General features: G+C 34.2%; 1 protein-coding gene across 1 annotated transcript; it reads left to right on the top strand.

Annotated features, from left to right (window-relative positions):
- The first annotated feature begins 6,367 nt into the window (after positions 1 to 6,367).
- LOC139842492 (SPX domain-containing protein 3-like) lies at positions 6,368 to 7,174 on the top strand. The gene is made up of 2 exons (XM_071832627.1): positions 6,368 to 6,592; positions 6,995 to 7,174. The coding sequence occupies exons 1-2, from the start codon at positions 6,368 to 6,370 to the stop codon at positions 7,172 to 7,174; spliced, it is 405 nt and encodes a 134-aa protein (XP_071688728.1).
- Positions 7,175 to 14,406: the final 7,232 nt, after the last annotated feature.

Below are 14,406 nucleotides of genomic sequence, written 5' to 3'. Positions count from 1 at the left end.
ACTGGGCTTCAGCAGACAAGCATCAACTAACATGCAATCATCACAACATACTAACTAACCATAGTAGCAAGTATATCTAACAAGCATGACAATCATAATATAACATGCTACTCTATACTATATACTCCAGTAAGTCCCACTCACCAACTACCAGCAACTAGCTCAGATAATCTATCACTGAGCGGCTTCCTTATCCTTATCACATCTAGGCCCGGTTAAGGATGTTACATGGGTCGCCCGCGTTGTTTCTTGTTGGGGTAGTCGACCATGAAAAAATGAGAGGTAGTCGACCATGTTTACACGGTACTCGACCGGGAACTCAATGAAGATTGGTCGACCACCTTGAAAAATGAGGTGGTCGACCAACACTTTGGTCTACCCAATGGTGTATATTGACAATTTTTTTTTAAAAAGTGTGTTTTCTTTGAAAACTTTTTAAAAAAGTGTATTTTGGTCAATTTCCCATATTAAAATGATGTGTACAAAATTAATTGTGTGTCATTTTTAATTTTTCTCTGTAAATAAGTTGACTGATACCATTATAACGACACGGGGGAAGCCCCATTAGGGGTGTGAGTGTCCGTTAAATTATCCATGTAAGAGGCAAAAATGAAAGTAACGCTCGGTTAAAGATACTCTAAGTACGTCTATATATCATGACTATATAAAGATATTGATTGATATAAACGAGTGAATGAATTTCCACATTACTGCAAGAAATTATTTTGCTCGATAGTATTTATGTAGTAGAAATGCATGTGCATTGCGGCAATAAATCCTTGGCACTAGTAAATGGTTATGTTACATACATACACTTTTAAAATTGTATTTACAATACATATATATAATTAGTACTGCATTCACCAAGTTAATAATTCACATAGTTATCATATTGTATTTTTTTTTCAACTTTACCGTAAAGTTACTTTTTACATATCTTTTTGCTTTAAATATATAAAGTAAGGGTGTAAAATTTTTTACCTTATTGTTTATATGTATATATAGATGTAGACTATTATTTTGAGTCAATCTTGAAATGAAAACTGAACTATAAAATTGAGACAGAGGAGTGCGAGTATTTTAGTTTTTAATTTTACACTTATTCTTTTATTTTATGTATAATAGATCTTTAAATTAGCATATTAAAATCTTTTTAAATTTTAAAGCTTGTACTATTAGTTTATGTATGATAGATCTTTAAATTAGCACATTAAAATTAAGTACTAAATATATTTGTAATTGTAATATAGAAAGAGAGAAGTTTAAAAAAATTATTTCTACAAGAATAAGGATGTGAGCACTAAATATTTATAATTGTATTATAGAAAGAGAGAAGTTTAATCTCAATATAGAAAGAGAGAAGTTTGAAAAAAATAATTCCTATAATATGTTGGCATTATATATATTTGTAATTGTAAAGGTTGAAGGGTTAATTTTTTAATTACTAAATTTTAAATCCAATTTATTGAAATTCAAGAAACTAAGGTGGAAAATGTTCCTTTAAGAGTTCTTAATGAAGTTTGGAAGGGTGTTTTATTTGATGGGGTTCAAGTGTCCTCTTGTGAAAGATCGGGTGGGTTACTTTCAACTTGGAGAGATGATGTCTTCAAACTTAAAGATCACTTTCAATGTCAAAATTGGATTCCCACTTTACTTACTTTTGTTCCAACAAATATAGATATTCTATTTTTCAATGTATATGCACCACAAAGTGAGAACGGGTAAAAAGAAGTGTGGCATTACATATATAAGATGGCTTCAAAATGGCAAGGGTCTATATGTGTAATGGGTGACTTTAACTCCACTAGATATCCGAATGAAAGGCTAAGGGAAGAAGTGAACTTTGATAATATGGCAAACTTCAATGAATTCAGTTCTAAAACATGCCTTATTGACCAAAGTATACAAAATGAAATGTACACGTGGGATGGTCCGGATGAGAAAAAATCAAGGATTGATAGAGTTATGGTAAATATTGATTGGATGGATTTATGGCCGGATGCGGTTTTAGTAGGAGGTGATAGGAATTCTTTGAATCACAAACCGTTAATTTGAGGCAAAAGGTCTCTATTTTGGGGTCCTAAACCTTTTCGTTTCTTTAACGGGTGGTTTGTAATTCCAAAAGTTTTTGACATTTGCAAAGCTACTTGGATTTCATATCAACTGGAAGGCTATGCAGCCTTCTTTATTCTTTCAAAGTGCAAAAGTTTAAAGAAAGAATTAAAATTGTGGAGTGATGCTCAGGTTGTTCAAAACAGAATTCGAATGGCAGCCTTTGAATGTCAAATATATGATTTGAAAAAGATCCAAGAATCAAGAGATTTGGTAGAGGCCGAGATTATTAATTTGATTGAATTAAAGTCTAAACACAAAATCTTACAAAGACAAGAAGATCGAAAGAAAATGTTCCAAAGTCGGGTGAATTGGTTACGTCTAGGTGACACGAACACAATGTTTTTTCACAACATGGCGAGAATAAGGCACAATGCTTCGGTAATAGCTGGGTTACAAATTGATGACGTGTGGATTGAAGATCCTGTTACCATAGAAAATTACGTGTTGGGCCTCTTTTGTGGACTGTTCTCGGCCCAACAACATTCTGCCAATACAATCGACTGGAATATTGTGGGGTTATCAAAGGTTGACTCATCTAGCTTTGTATATTGAAAGTGCTTTCACAGAAGATGAATGCTCCGTATAAGATCATTGCTAAAACGGTGGCGAATAGATTACGTTCGGTGGTGGATCAAGTTGTAAGTATTAATCAACACGAATTCGTACCTTCTCGGCTATTGATTGATGGTGTTATGTTAGTAAATGAGATATGGCATCTTGCAAAGAGGAAGAAAAATTTGAGTGATTTTTTTAAAAATATACTTTACAAAGGCATATGATAGCGTGTCTCATCAATTTCTCTTGGAAGTCTTATTTCATATGGGGTTCGGAAGAAGATTTATTGGGTGGATAAATGCATGTATTTCAAACATTAAGTTTTTGGTTCTTGTCAACGGTTCTCTAACTCAAAAAGGTGATATGAATCGTGGGCTAAGACAAGGTGACCCGTTATCACCTTTTCTTTTTATCTTAAGAACAGAGGTGTTAAGTAAGCTTCTCTCGAATGCCATGGCATGTGGGAGGCTAAAAGGTATGGTCATTGATAGTCAAAGGTGTGTTAATCATTCACAATACGCCGATGACACGATTATTTTTACGCATCTGTCTTAGGAAGAATTGCAATGTATTCGTCACATTCTTGATAAGTTCTCCCAAGTTTCCGGGTTGAAGATGAATTCGTCCAAAACAGTCATTTATGGGGTTAATGTCGCTAGTAATGATCTTGAGAGATATGCGAAGGTGTTTGATTGCAAGATTGGTGTTCCTCCATTTGAGTACCTTGGTATCCAGATTGGTGCAAATTCTAAAAGAGAAAGTACATGGAAGCTAATTGTATGTAAGTTCAAAAAGAACCTTTCCGGTTGGACGGGTAGATGTCTTTCCATGGGAGGGAGACTTGTAATGGTTACCCCCGTTTTATCAAGTTTACCTCTACATTATATGTCTTTGTTTAAAGCACCTAAAGGAATTATCAAAAAGCTAGAAAATCTTAGGCTTAATTTTATATGGGGTGGTGACTCGTCTACAAAAAAGATGTCCTTGGTAAAATGGAATAAGGTTTGCCATCCAAAAGAATGTGGCGGACTTGATATTATCCCATTGAGAGTGAAGAATTTGGCCTTGTTGGCAAAGTGGTGGCCGAAAGTATTGAATCAGGAAACTCATCTTGGAAAATTATTGTGACTTCATCTTTTGGAACGTGTCCTCCGGGTAATATTTTGTCCGATTTATCAAAAGTTGATGTGAATAAATGCTCTCCGGTATGGAGAGATATGATTCGATTGCAAGGTGTAGAGGAATTTTTTGATGTCTTAAGCTCTCAAAGTTGGCAATGGAGTGTTGGTAGAGGGTCAAGAATTCTTTTTTGGTCGGATATTTGGATTGGTGTTTCAAAGCTTCGATACCAATTCCCTTCACTGTATCGTGTTTCCTCAAAAAGAAATGCTTTGATTTCATATTCTGGGGCTATAAATTCATTGGGTGAAATTATATGGGACATTGGCATAAATGGTACTCTGGATGATTATGAAGAGAACCAAATGCAGATTTTGATGTCATTATTGTCACATATAGTGCTAGATGATTCAAAAGAAGATGTGCTTAATTGGGTCCATTCTATTGATAAAGTGTATATGGTGGCGGAACGTGTTCGAATCATGATCTCGACAAATGTTAACAATGAGTTTGATTGGAATAAAATCATATGGAAACCGCGAATGCCTTCGAATCTTGCTATCTTTCTTTGGTTTGTTATTCATGGAGGTGTGTCAGTTTAAAGAAATGCTAAGCTATAGAAATTGTTTGAGAGATGCATCGGATGATAAATGTGGGTGGTGTCTAGATTATGTTGAATCAATAAATCACAACCTTTTACATTGTTCATGGTCGGCTAAGGTATGGGCGGAATTGTTTAAATGGTGGAATATAAATTGGATTATGCCTTCTTCTAGTGTGGAATTCTCTATAGATTGGAATGGTGGAATGGGTATTAAAGCAAATTCATTTTGGTGTTTAATTGGTCCGGTAACTTTTTGGGCGATATGGATTACTAGGAATGATGTTATGTTTAATGGCAAGTATACGTGTTGGACCGTCATAGCAAACCGTATAAAATTCAAAGTGTTTCAATGGCTTGAAGCTTCAAAGACGTGCTCGAGTAACCAATTTCACATTTGGTCAACACAACCGTGGCTTTTATTGTGATTCAGTGTTTGAGTTTTAATATTAAAGTATCTGTGTATGGGTCTTTTTGTGATAACCCAGGTTTTTTGTGGCTGTAGGATTTTGTAATGGGAGCCTACTCTTTTCTTTTGGCTTAAAACATATGAATTCAAGGTGAACAATGTTAATGTAAGTCCTCCTGTACAACTTGTAATGCTAGATATTTTCACAATTTAGGGAAAAGTCTTTTTAATATACTTTCTGTATGTGAACCAAAGTTAATTAAAAACAAATCTCAAGAAAGTTGGTAAAGGATCGAACATGTCACTAGAGTAAAACTAGAATTGTAATCCCTTGAATCCAACAATTTGCTCGAAATCCAACGGACCAATCAGAAACATGTGGCGCGACAATGACATGTGATTGAAAAAAAATTAAAGATTTTTTTTTTTAAATTTAGCATGTGAAATCCAATCACATATGATTCTGCATGTCAAATCCAATCACATATGATTGAAAAAAAAATTCAAATTTTTTTTTCTAAAAAAAAAAAAGTTTCAAATATTTTTTTTTAACAAAAAAAAAAATTCAAATTTTTTTTTCAATCACATGTGATTGGATTTGACATACAGATTCACATGTGATTGCCATACAGAATCACATGTGATCGAAAAATAAAATAAAAATTTGGGAAGAAAATATTTTTTTTTTTAATTTTTTTTTTCAATCACATGTGATTGTCGCACCACATTTCGCACCCTGATTGTTTCCTTGGATCTCAACTTAAAAGTTGTATTCATTTGAATATTCCTCTTATGTGGCAAAAAAAAAACCCAAATGCTATCGTTTTGGCTAAAACAACCATAATTAAACATTGTACGACTACAAAAGCCACACTGATTAGTATATAGGTATAATATAATTGTAAATGAGGTTATGTGTTCACTTTCAAAGGTCAGCAATATGTATATATGTTGAAAATTTTTATGTTGGAGTGTATAAGTTGCATTTCTAAAAATAAAAAATAGATTCTACAAGACTTAAAAAAGGATGATCAAACAATACACCTTAACATTTAAAAGCTTGAAGTGCAACATTGAGAATCCAAATGTTAACTTTGTTCGGCATGTTTTTGGCATTTGTTGATAGAATATATAACTTTTACAAACGAACGGTACATATTAACATAAATCATCTTAGGTTAAGAATTCTTCAATTTAGTAAACAGTGGATATACCATTTAAGGAATAAGAATTAAAGCATAAGTAGTTATTAACATATATTAATTTATTATCAAAAGTATGATATTACTCGGTGTTGGTCTAAAGCAAGAGTATTACAAATGGAATATGCCAAGTATTCTCTTGCATTAAAGACTTATTTCGTACACTTTTTTTTTCTAACCGCCACTCCATTCACGCCAAGCATATGCTCTTAAACTATTCTAAGCCTATTCTTGATAATAAAATCTCACAAATTTCAGTTTTCATCATAAAGTTAGGTTTTTAAGATGAGGGTATTTTAGAATTTTAGCCTCCTACCAATACCCATATTATAGTTTTGAGGTTTTGGTTGATCAAATAAACTGAAAATGAAATTTGGCAAGAGACTGAAGCAACATGTTCAAGAAACTTTGCCTGGGTGGCGCGAAATGTACTTGAATTACAAGGATTTGAAGAAACTTGTGAAACTAATTTCTTCGTCGTTGGAGATTGAAAATTCTGAAGCTGAGTTTGTGTACCTTTTGAACAATGAAATCGAGAAGTTTAATGCATTTTTCATGGAACAAGAAGAGGATTTCATTATTCGTCATAAGGTATATAGTCTTGATTTGCTTGTGATCGTGTTCTTGTGTGCATTCACCAATCTAAATTAGTACATTTGCCATTTTGTATCCAAATTTTTTTAAGTCAATTTATCACAATTGTTACGAACATTTTTCGTCTAGAAAGATTATTGACAACGATATCGTACTATTTATAAGAGTAAAGTCATATTTGCCAATGAAAAACTCTTCATCTGACTAGTTATTTGTTTGCAATGTTGTATCTAATCATCTTGTCACCTAAATGTACCTTGTACCGACTAATTGTCACTAACCCACTCAAAAATGTGGATAAGATGATTTTGCTATCGTGTTGACTTGGTCAATAACACGTGCCTATAACTTTAAAGATTTGGTTTTTTCTGTTACTTGTAATTTCTTAAATATATGCAGGAATTGCAACAAAGAATAAAGAGGGCAAATGAGTGTGAACTATTGCCAGAAGGAGAGTATGAAGAAGAGATGGCAAGAATTAGAAAAGACATAGTTGACTTCCATGGTGAAATGGTGCTTTTAGTCAACTACAGTAACATCAATTATACTGGTAATTTAAGAAGACATGAGTCAACTTAGACCAATGCCAACAACATATCCTCATACTCCCCCCACTACAACAAATCGGGTCAATTACGGCGACAAGAAGTCGCCACAATAGACCAGTATGTTGCCACAGTTGACCAATTGCGGCGACAAATGCGTCGCAAACATGTCGTCGCATTAGATGCGCCGGTTTTGATATTTTGCGTCGATTTTTTGCGGCGACGATGGTGGGACCCACAATCTTCTTAAAGAAAAGGAAAAAGAAAAGCAAAATTCGCATTTTTGACGCCTTTTTGTGGCGACGCCTATTTCTTTTTTATTTATTTGCAAATCTAAAAAAATGCATTTTGTGGCGACTGTTTGCGGCGACACGTCGCCAAAAATTGTGTAAATCTGCTTTTGAAGCTGCTGTTTTCCTGCTTGGCACCCAAAATTGTCGGGTTTTCTTCCAGCATACAAAACCTGTTATAACATGTTTTCTAAAATATTAATCAACAATCAAATCAACTACAAACTAAAGACTTACTAAAAACACACGAATTACAAACATTCAACATCCAAGTCAAGAATTACAAACATTCAACATCTAAGTTACGGATTACATCCATGTTCAAAATATCAAATTTTTTAAACCTACGAATTACAAACCAAAGTCCAAACACCAAAGTCAAGATGATGGACCCGATCCATCATGGTCATCATTTTCCCGATAGTCCTCTTCACCAAAGTCACGCTCTACGTCGTCCTCAGAATCAACATACACATATGGCTCTTTTCCTTTACCTACCGCGTCATAGAGTGTTGAGGTGTACTTGTCATGGTAGTGCTTGATTTGATCCTTCATCTCCTTCCGGAATTTCTTCCAATCCGCGGCCCGTAAAGCCTCAACCTCATCCGAAGTGTAATATCTTTTGCCCGTTTGGGTTGAGGGTGTCGTGGATGTAGACGATGAGGGTAATGTCATCCCAATACCTTTCCTCCAACCACGTCTTGCACCCAAAACCTCCACCATAACCGCTATCTCACTCAAATGGGGATTTTCTCTCCGAAGGCGTAACATTTCATCCTGCATAATTAAAACAAAACAATAATGGATATTACATATCTAATTTGTGACATATTTACACACACACGTGTGTGTGTAATGTTATTAAGTACAAATAATTACTTACATAAAATACTCCAAATTGCAGTTGACGCCATTCCCCATTAGTACGACGGTTTACACGTGCATAAGTTGCAATCGGATTTTCATACACATTGTTTTCTTTATTACGCTGTAGATAAATAAACTTAATTAATATGTCAATAAGTGGGATAAATTGATGCAAGGAAAGCAGCTTCACTCTTTCTTAGTAAGTAGCGTAAATAGAATAGTAAGTACCAAATATAATAATTTCTAAGTTCATAAATCAACAAAAATGCAAATAAATGAAAATATAACATATATATATATATATATATATATATATATATATATATATATATATATATATATATATATATATATATATATATAATGGGTAACATTTAACTACAACAATAATAACCTAAATCATACAACTAAAAACGAAAATCAAAAATTACATATGGTTTTGCTCAAATTTGAATTTTTTAGGAATAATCTTAAAAAAAAATTGAAAGTTTTGAGAGATTAGAGGTTAGATGCTTACCTTATACAAGATTGTGTGGTGAAATCTTGGTTCAATTCAAGTTTTAAGTTGAAAACCGCAAAGGGTTTTGATAGGAGAAAGAAAATTGGGGTTAAAAAAATGAAAGATAAAAGACTGCTGTTTACTTTACAGCAGCAACTTTTAGCATTTTGTGGCGACATGTCGCCGCAATAAGTCGCCAAAATAGTTATTTTCCCTCCGGCGCCAAATGAAAAATTCCAATGAAATATAGTTTGTGGCGACATTGAACGTCACAAAACACCTTTGTCGCCACAATTTATAATTAATTCTTAAATGTATTATACATTATTATATAAAGAAAAAATGCATATATTTCTAAGTTCATAAATCAACAAAAATGCAAATAAATGAAAATATAACATATATATATATATATATATATATATATATATATATATATATATATATATATATATATATATTATTTTAAATATAAAAACATAAAATACATTTAATATAATATATTAAATATTCTCGTCCTTGTCGTGTCCTTGTTCTCGTCTCGTCCTCCTTATTGTTTTCTTCGTCACTTTCGTCCTGATTCCCGTTCTCGTACATCACCACCCCATCCATATAAAACGTCAGCATCACATTTCGTCGTCATACATAACCATCACATTTCACCGTCTTACATCTCCACAAAATTACATCGTCTTACATCACAACCTCGTTCCACCATCGTACATCACAACATCATTCCACCGTCGTACATCACCACCACATTCCACCGTCTTATATCACCACCACATGCACATCATACAACCGTCATTCATAACCACCACATTCCATCGTCATACATAACCACATAATTTATCATTACCACATTCGATCGTCATATATAACTACCTCATTCCACTGTCCTAGATCACCATCTCATTCCACCTTCAAACACAACCACATTCTATAGTCATACATAACTACCACATTCCATTGGTATCTATAACAACCACATTACACTGCCTTACATCACCACCAAATTCCACCGTCAAACATCGTCACCACATTTCATCGTTGTACATCACTGTCTCATTCCACACTATTACATCACCGCCACAGTTCACCGACTTACTTAACCACCACATTCCATCATCTTACATCATCGTCACATTATCTCATCTTACATAACCGCCTCATTATACCGACTTACATCACCACTACGTTCCACCGTGTTACATCATCGTCACATTTCGTTGTCTTTAACCACTACCCAATCCACTGTCGTTATACATAACTACCACATTCTACCGTCGTATGTAACAACCACATTACACCGCCTTACATCACCACCCAATTCCAGCGTCACACATAGTGACCACATTCCACCGTCTTACATCACTGTCTCATTCCACAATCTTACCTCACTGCCTCATTTCACCAATTTACTTTACCATCACATTCCACCGTCTTACATCACTCTCTCATTCCACAATCTTACCTCACCGCCTCATTTCACCGACTTACTTTACCACCACATTCCATCGTCTTACATCATCGTCACATTATCTCATCTTATATAACTGCCTCTTTATACCGACTTACATCACCACTACGTTCCACCGTGTTAGATCATCATCACATTTCGTTGTCTTTAATCACTACCCTAATCCACTGTCGTCATACATAACTACCACATTACATCGTCGTATGTAACAACCATATTACACTGCCTTACATCACTACCAAATTCCACCGTCACACATCGTCACCACATTCCACCGTCTTACATCACTGTCTCATTCCACAATCTTACATCATCGCCTCATTTCACCACCTTACTTTACCACTATATTCCATCGTCTTACATCATCGTCACATTATCTCATCTTACACAATAACGTCTCCAAAAACGAAAGTAAATCTAAAGAACAAATTGTGGCGACTATTTGTGGCGACATGTCGCCATAAATTGTCTGGCGCGAAACTCTCCCGCCACTTCGTGCACTTTTTGCAGCTTGGAGGGAAACATTTAGGGAAACATTACCCTAGACAGGTTTTCCGGAATAACCCTTCACCGGTGTTGCAAAATATTTTTGTGGGTTTTGTGGGTTTCAGATTTGAAAATTTTAGCTCAAAACTTAAGGTTTTGTGTCACCAACTTGCTAACCTTGTATTAGGAAAGCAACACGTCCAGTTTACTTGTCCCGTATATTACCTTTCGGTAAACTACCGTCCGGTTGTAAAGGAAAGCGATGAACAAGCAACTGTTAAGGCAATGTCTAATGACATGCATTTGATTATGGTCCAAAAACGTGTCGGATGCTATTACTATCCTTTGTAGGAGCAATAGTAAAGATCATCCTATAATTTTTCGGCCTGGCACAAGGTCCTGTCTCCGACCATGCTATGCAACCACCGTTCTTACGGTTGACACCCGATTTGGTTCAGATGACCTAATGAATTCCAGGTGAATTCCTAGGATTTTACGTTCAATGGTAATGAACGCATTGAAAATGGGTTTTCAGAAAACAAATTGGTTTGTAATTTGATCAAAATATTTTCTCGTTCAAGCTCGAGTTTAGATATCATTGAATTCCATGAGTTTGTAATTCTCAATCTTTAAGGTCAATCTCAAGGATTGAGTAATATCAGTCTTAAAAGCTGATTTTTGATCTTTTAAGGAGATTATCCTTTCTGGGGGTCTGATTCATTAGTCTTATCAAGCTAATTTGCACGGCGCCCTCCCCATTTTACAAGACAGATCCTCTCATGGTTAGGATAAGTCTGACCACATGGCGATCCTGTTTGATGCTGAGGTCCGTGGATTTCCAGTCGATTTTAGAGATGACTTTTCTAGATTTTTCGTCAACCTACAGCTGGTCTGGACGACAACTTCTTGACCTAAATCAAGAAGCGCGTGTCTTTTTCGGAAGACTTTACTTTCTTGTAATGATGGAATTGATTCATCATGTAGATCCATCTATTCTTTCAAAAGTATTACAATAAATCGGGTAAAACAGTTAATTTAGTCCAAAATAGAAGCACCTGCAATAACTTTAAAGAAACATATGATAGATAGTTTTTAATTGAATAACTTGGTACATTCTCCCCACACTTGGCTTTTATCATGCGTCTTTTTATATTTAATAAATAAATTCAAGCGTTTTAGTTGTTTCTCAATTTATGTCCTTTCCGAGGTAACAATAATTTCGGCATTAACACCTAGTTTTATCGTTCATAAATATGTATAAACATGATTTTGAATTCATTTATTTGAAAATTTTTAAAATTTTCACAAAATTTGGCAAATAAACCAAGTGCAAACCCGAGAGAATTTATAACCCTTCTCCACACTTGAGATCATGCAATGCCCTCATTTGCATGAAATCAGACTCTAATTATAAATTCATGAGGGTGATTAGTGTAGAAAAGTGATTGAAAATACCTAGTTTGTAATTACAAAGCTCGTCGAATGATAGATGGTGCGCCTAATCGTTCATTCCTTCTTGTTTTATCACACATGTTTTTCTTCAAGAATGGTTGCTTTTCTGAACTGTTTGCTAATTTTTGAAAATGCGTCTTTTACCCTTACTCATCATGCATGTTTATTAACGAGTTATGCACTAACCCGAACCCCTAATTTAATGTTAAGTGGGGTTAGACTTCCCCACACTTAGCTGACGACATGTGAAGTCGGTAGAATAAGTTCCACGAATTAAAATAGTGAGCCAGTTATTTACATCTCGGGTGGTGTATAATATATCAATGGGTTTAAAGTTTAGAATCACCCGATCGTCACTACTTAATTCTTTTTTAAGTGTAGCTTTTAGTAAATGGATATGTCTCTTTTCTGGTTCTTGGTCAAATGGATTGATATACACCGATATACATATTTCTATAGGGTGGACAATTCCTAACATTTCCTTCCGTTTATTCTCTGGATCAAAGTTTTCACCTCTATTACCCAATTGGGTGAAATTCGAGGTGTCAATATCTATTACAGCTTGTAGTTCATTTTCGGTAGATGACTCGTCTAATGAGAATATTGGGTTGGAAGGTTGTGGAATGGTGAATTTCGGGATCGAAGTAGATTCTTCTTCATTAATGGTACTTATCGGTCCCACCACTTTGGTCTCGGGGGTAAAATTTTCAACGTTATCGTTTTCCCAAGAGTACCAATTTGTCACCCTTACTTCTTCTTCATCCATTGATGGATCGATGATTTCGTCGGTAGAGGCTAATGTGTCGATATGTTGTGAAATTGGTAAAGCTGAATAAAAAGTATCATCGGGATAGTTGGTGATTTCGGAGCTCTCGAATTCATCAAAATTCGATGATATGAGATTTTTTTGCACACGACTCCTCAGATCAACAGGTGTGTAATCTGATAGAGTTTCAGCTTGCCGATTTACAAACTCTCTCATTTGTTCATTTTGAGCATCAAGTTCTTCGAGTTTGATTTTCATATAATCTAAAGAATTTTCAGGCACATAATTTTCCTCGTCTTCTGGTTGTTGAGTTTGGATATATTCTTGGAAATAATCCTAATTAGAATTGTATTCCTCATATTCATTCCATTCAGGTTCCATGGGTGCACAATTTTCCATAGGAACGTAATAATAACATTCCCATGTTGAGTGAGTGATAATCTCCACAGATTTCACAACCAGTTATTGTTTCGTCATTCGTGATCCAAGATTGACCGAACGAATTGTCATCAACACCTGTTTGAGAGTATTGATTTCGTATGTCATAAAGAGTTTCCAAAATATTTTCGAGATTTTCCATAATGCGCTTATTACCAAATTTTAGCTACAATGTGGTGCATTTACTTAATTATCCTATTAGTTATAAAAATAAAAATTATATAAGTTACCAAATTAATAGACTTTTTTGCTTTTGCCCACGTTTCGAATAGCCAATAGATGCAGCAGGGAGCCAGAACCCTTTAAATCAGAAGCTCACAACTCAGCCACTAACAAATCCAACTATTACTACGAAGCAGAAAATTTGGATGTCTATCAATTTAACCGCTTAAAATAATTTTTTGTTTTGAAATTTTAGAGGAGAAATAGAAAAAATTCTAAGTCCTAAAAACTAGAGCGTCGAGAAATAAGAAAGAAAAAGAGCGCGTTGAAAAACGTCGAAAAATAAAAGGCGAAGAATAATAGGCGTCGAAAAATGAAAATAAGAAAGTAGCGCGTCGAAACTTAAAAAGGAACTAAAAACTAAGAATTAAAAGTTGCGTCTAAAAATATTAAAGCTTAAAAGAAAAACTATATCCCAAATGGCAATATCTTAATAAGGTACTAAAAACTTAGAACAACGTTGCAAAATTCTAAAGCACCTAAATCTTAGTCTAAAGAAAAAGCACTTAAGTGATTTTACGGCAAAGCCTAAAAATCTAGAAGTAAAAATAACTATGGCAAAAACTATGACTTAAAACTAAATACGAGCGAAAAATACAAATATTATGCTAAAACGAATAAAAAGATACAAAATATAAAAATATACCTAAAGTTGTAAAAAGTACAATTTTTTTATAAAAAAAATATTATTTTTATATTATTTATTTTATAAAAGTATTAATTTTATAATTTATAAAACTAAATAAATTAAAAATACAAAATAAAC

The sequence above is a fragment of the Rutidosis leptorrhynchoides genome, chromosome 4, assembly GCF_046630445.1.
Source record: "Rutidosis leptorrhynchoides isolate AG116_Rl617_1_P2 chromosome 4, CSIRO_AGI_Rlap_v1, whole genome shotgun sequence".
NCBI lineage: Eukaryota > Viridiplantae > Streptophyta > Magnoliopsida > Asterales > Asteraceae > Rutidosis > Rutidosis leptorrhynchoides.
This window is presented reverse-complemented; position numbering and strand designations above follow the sequence as displayed.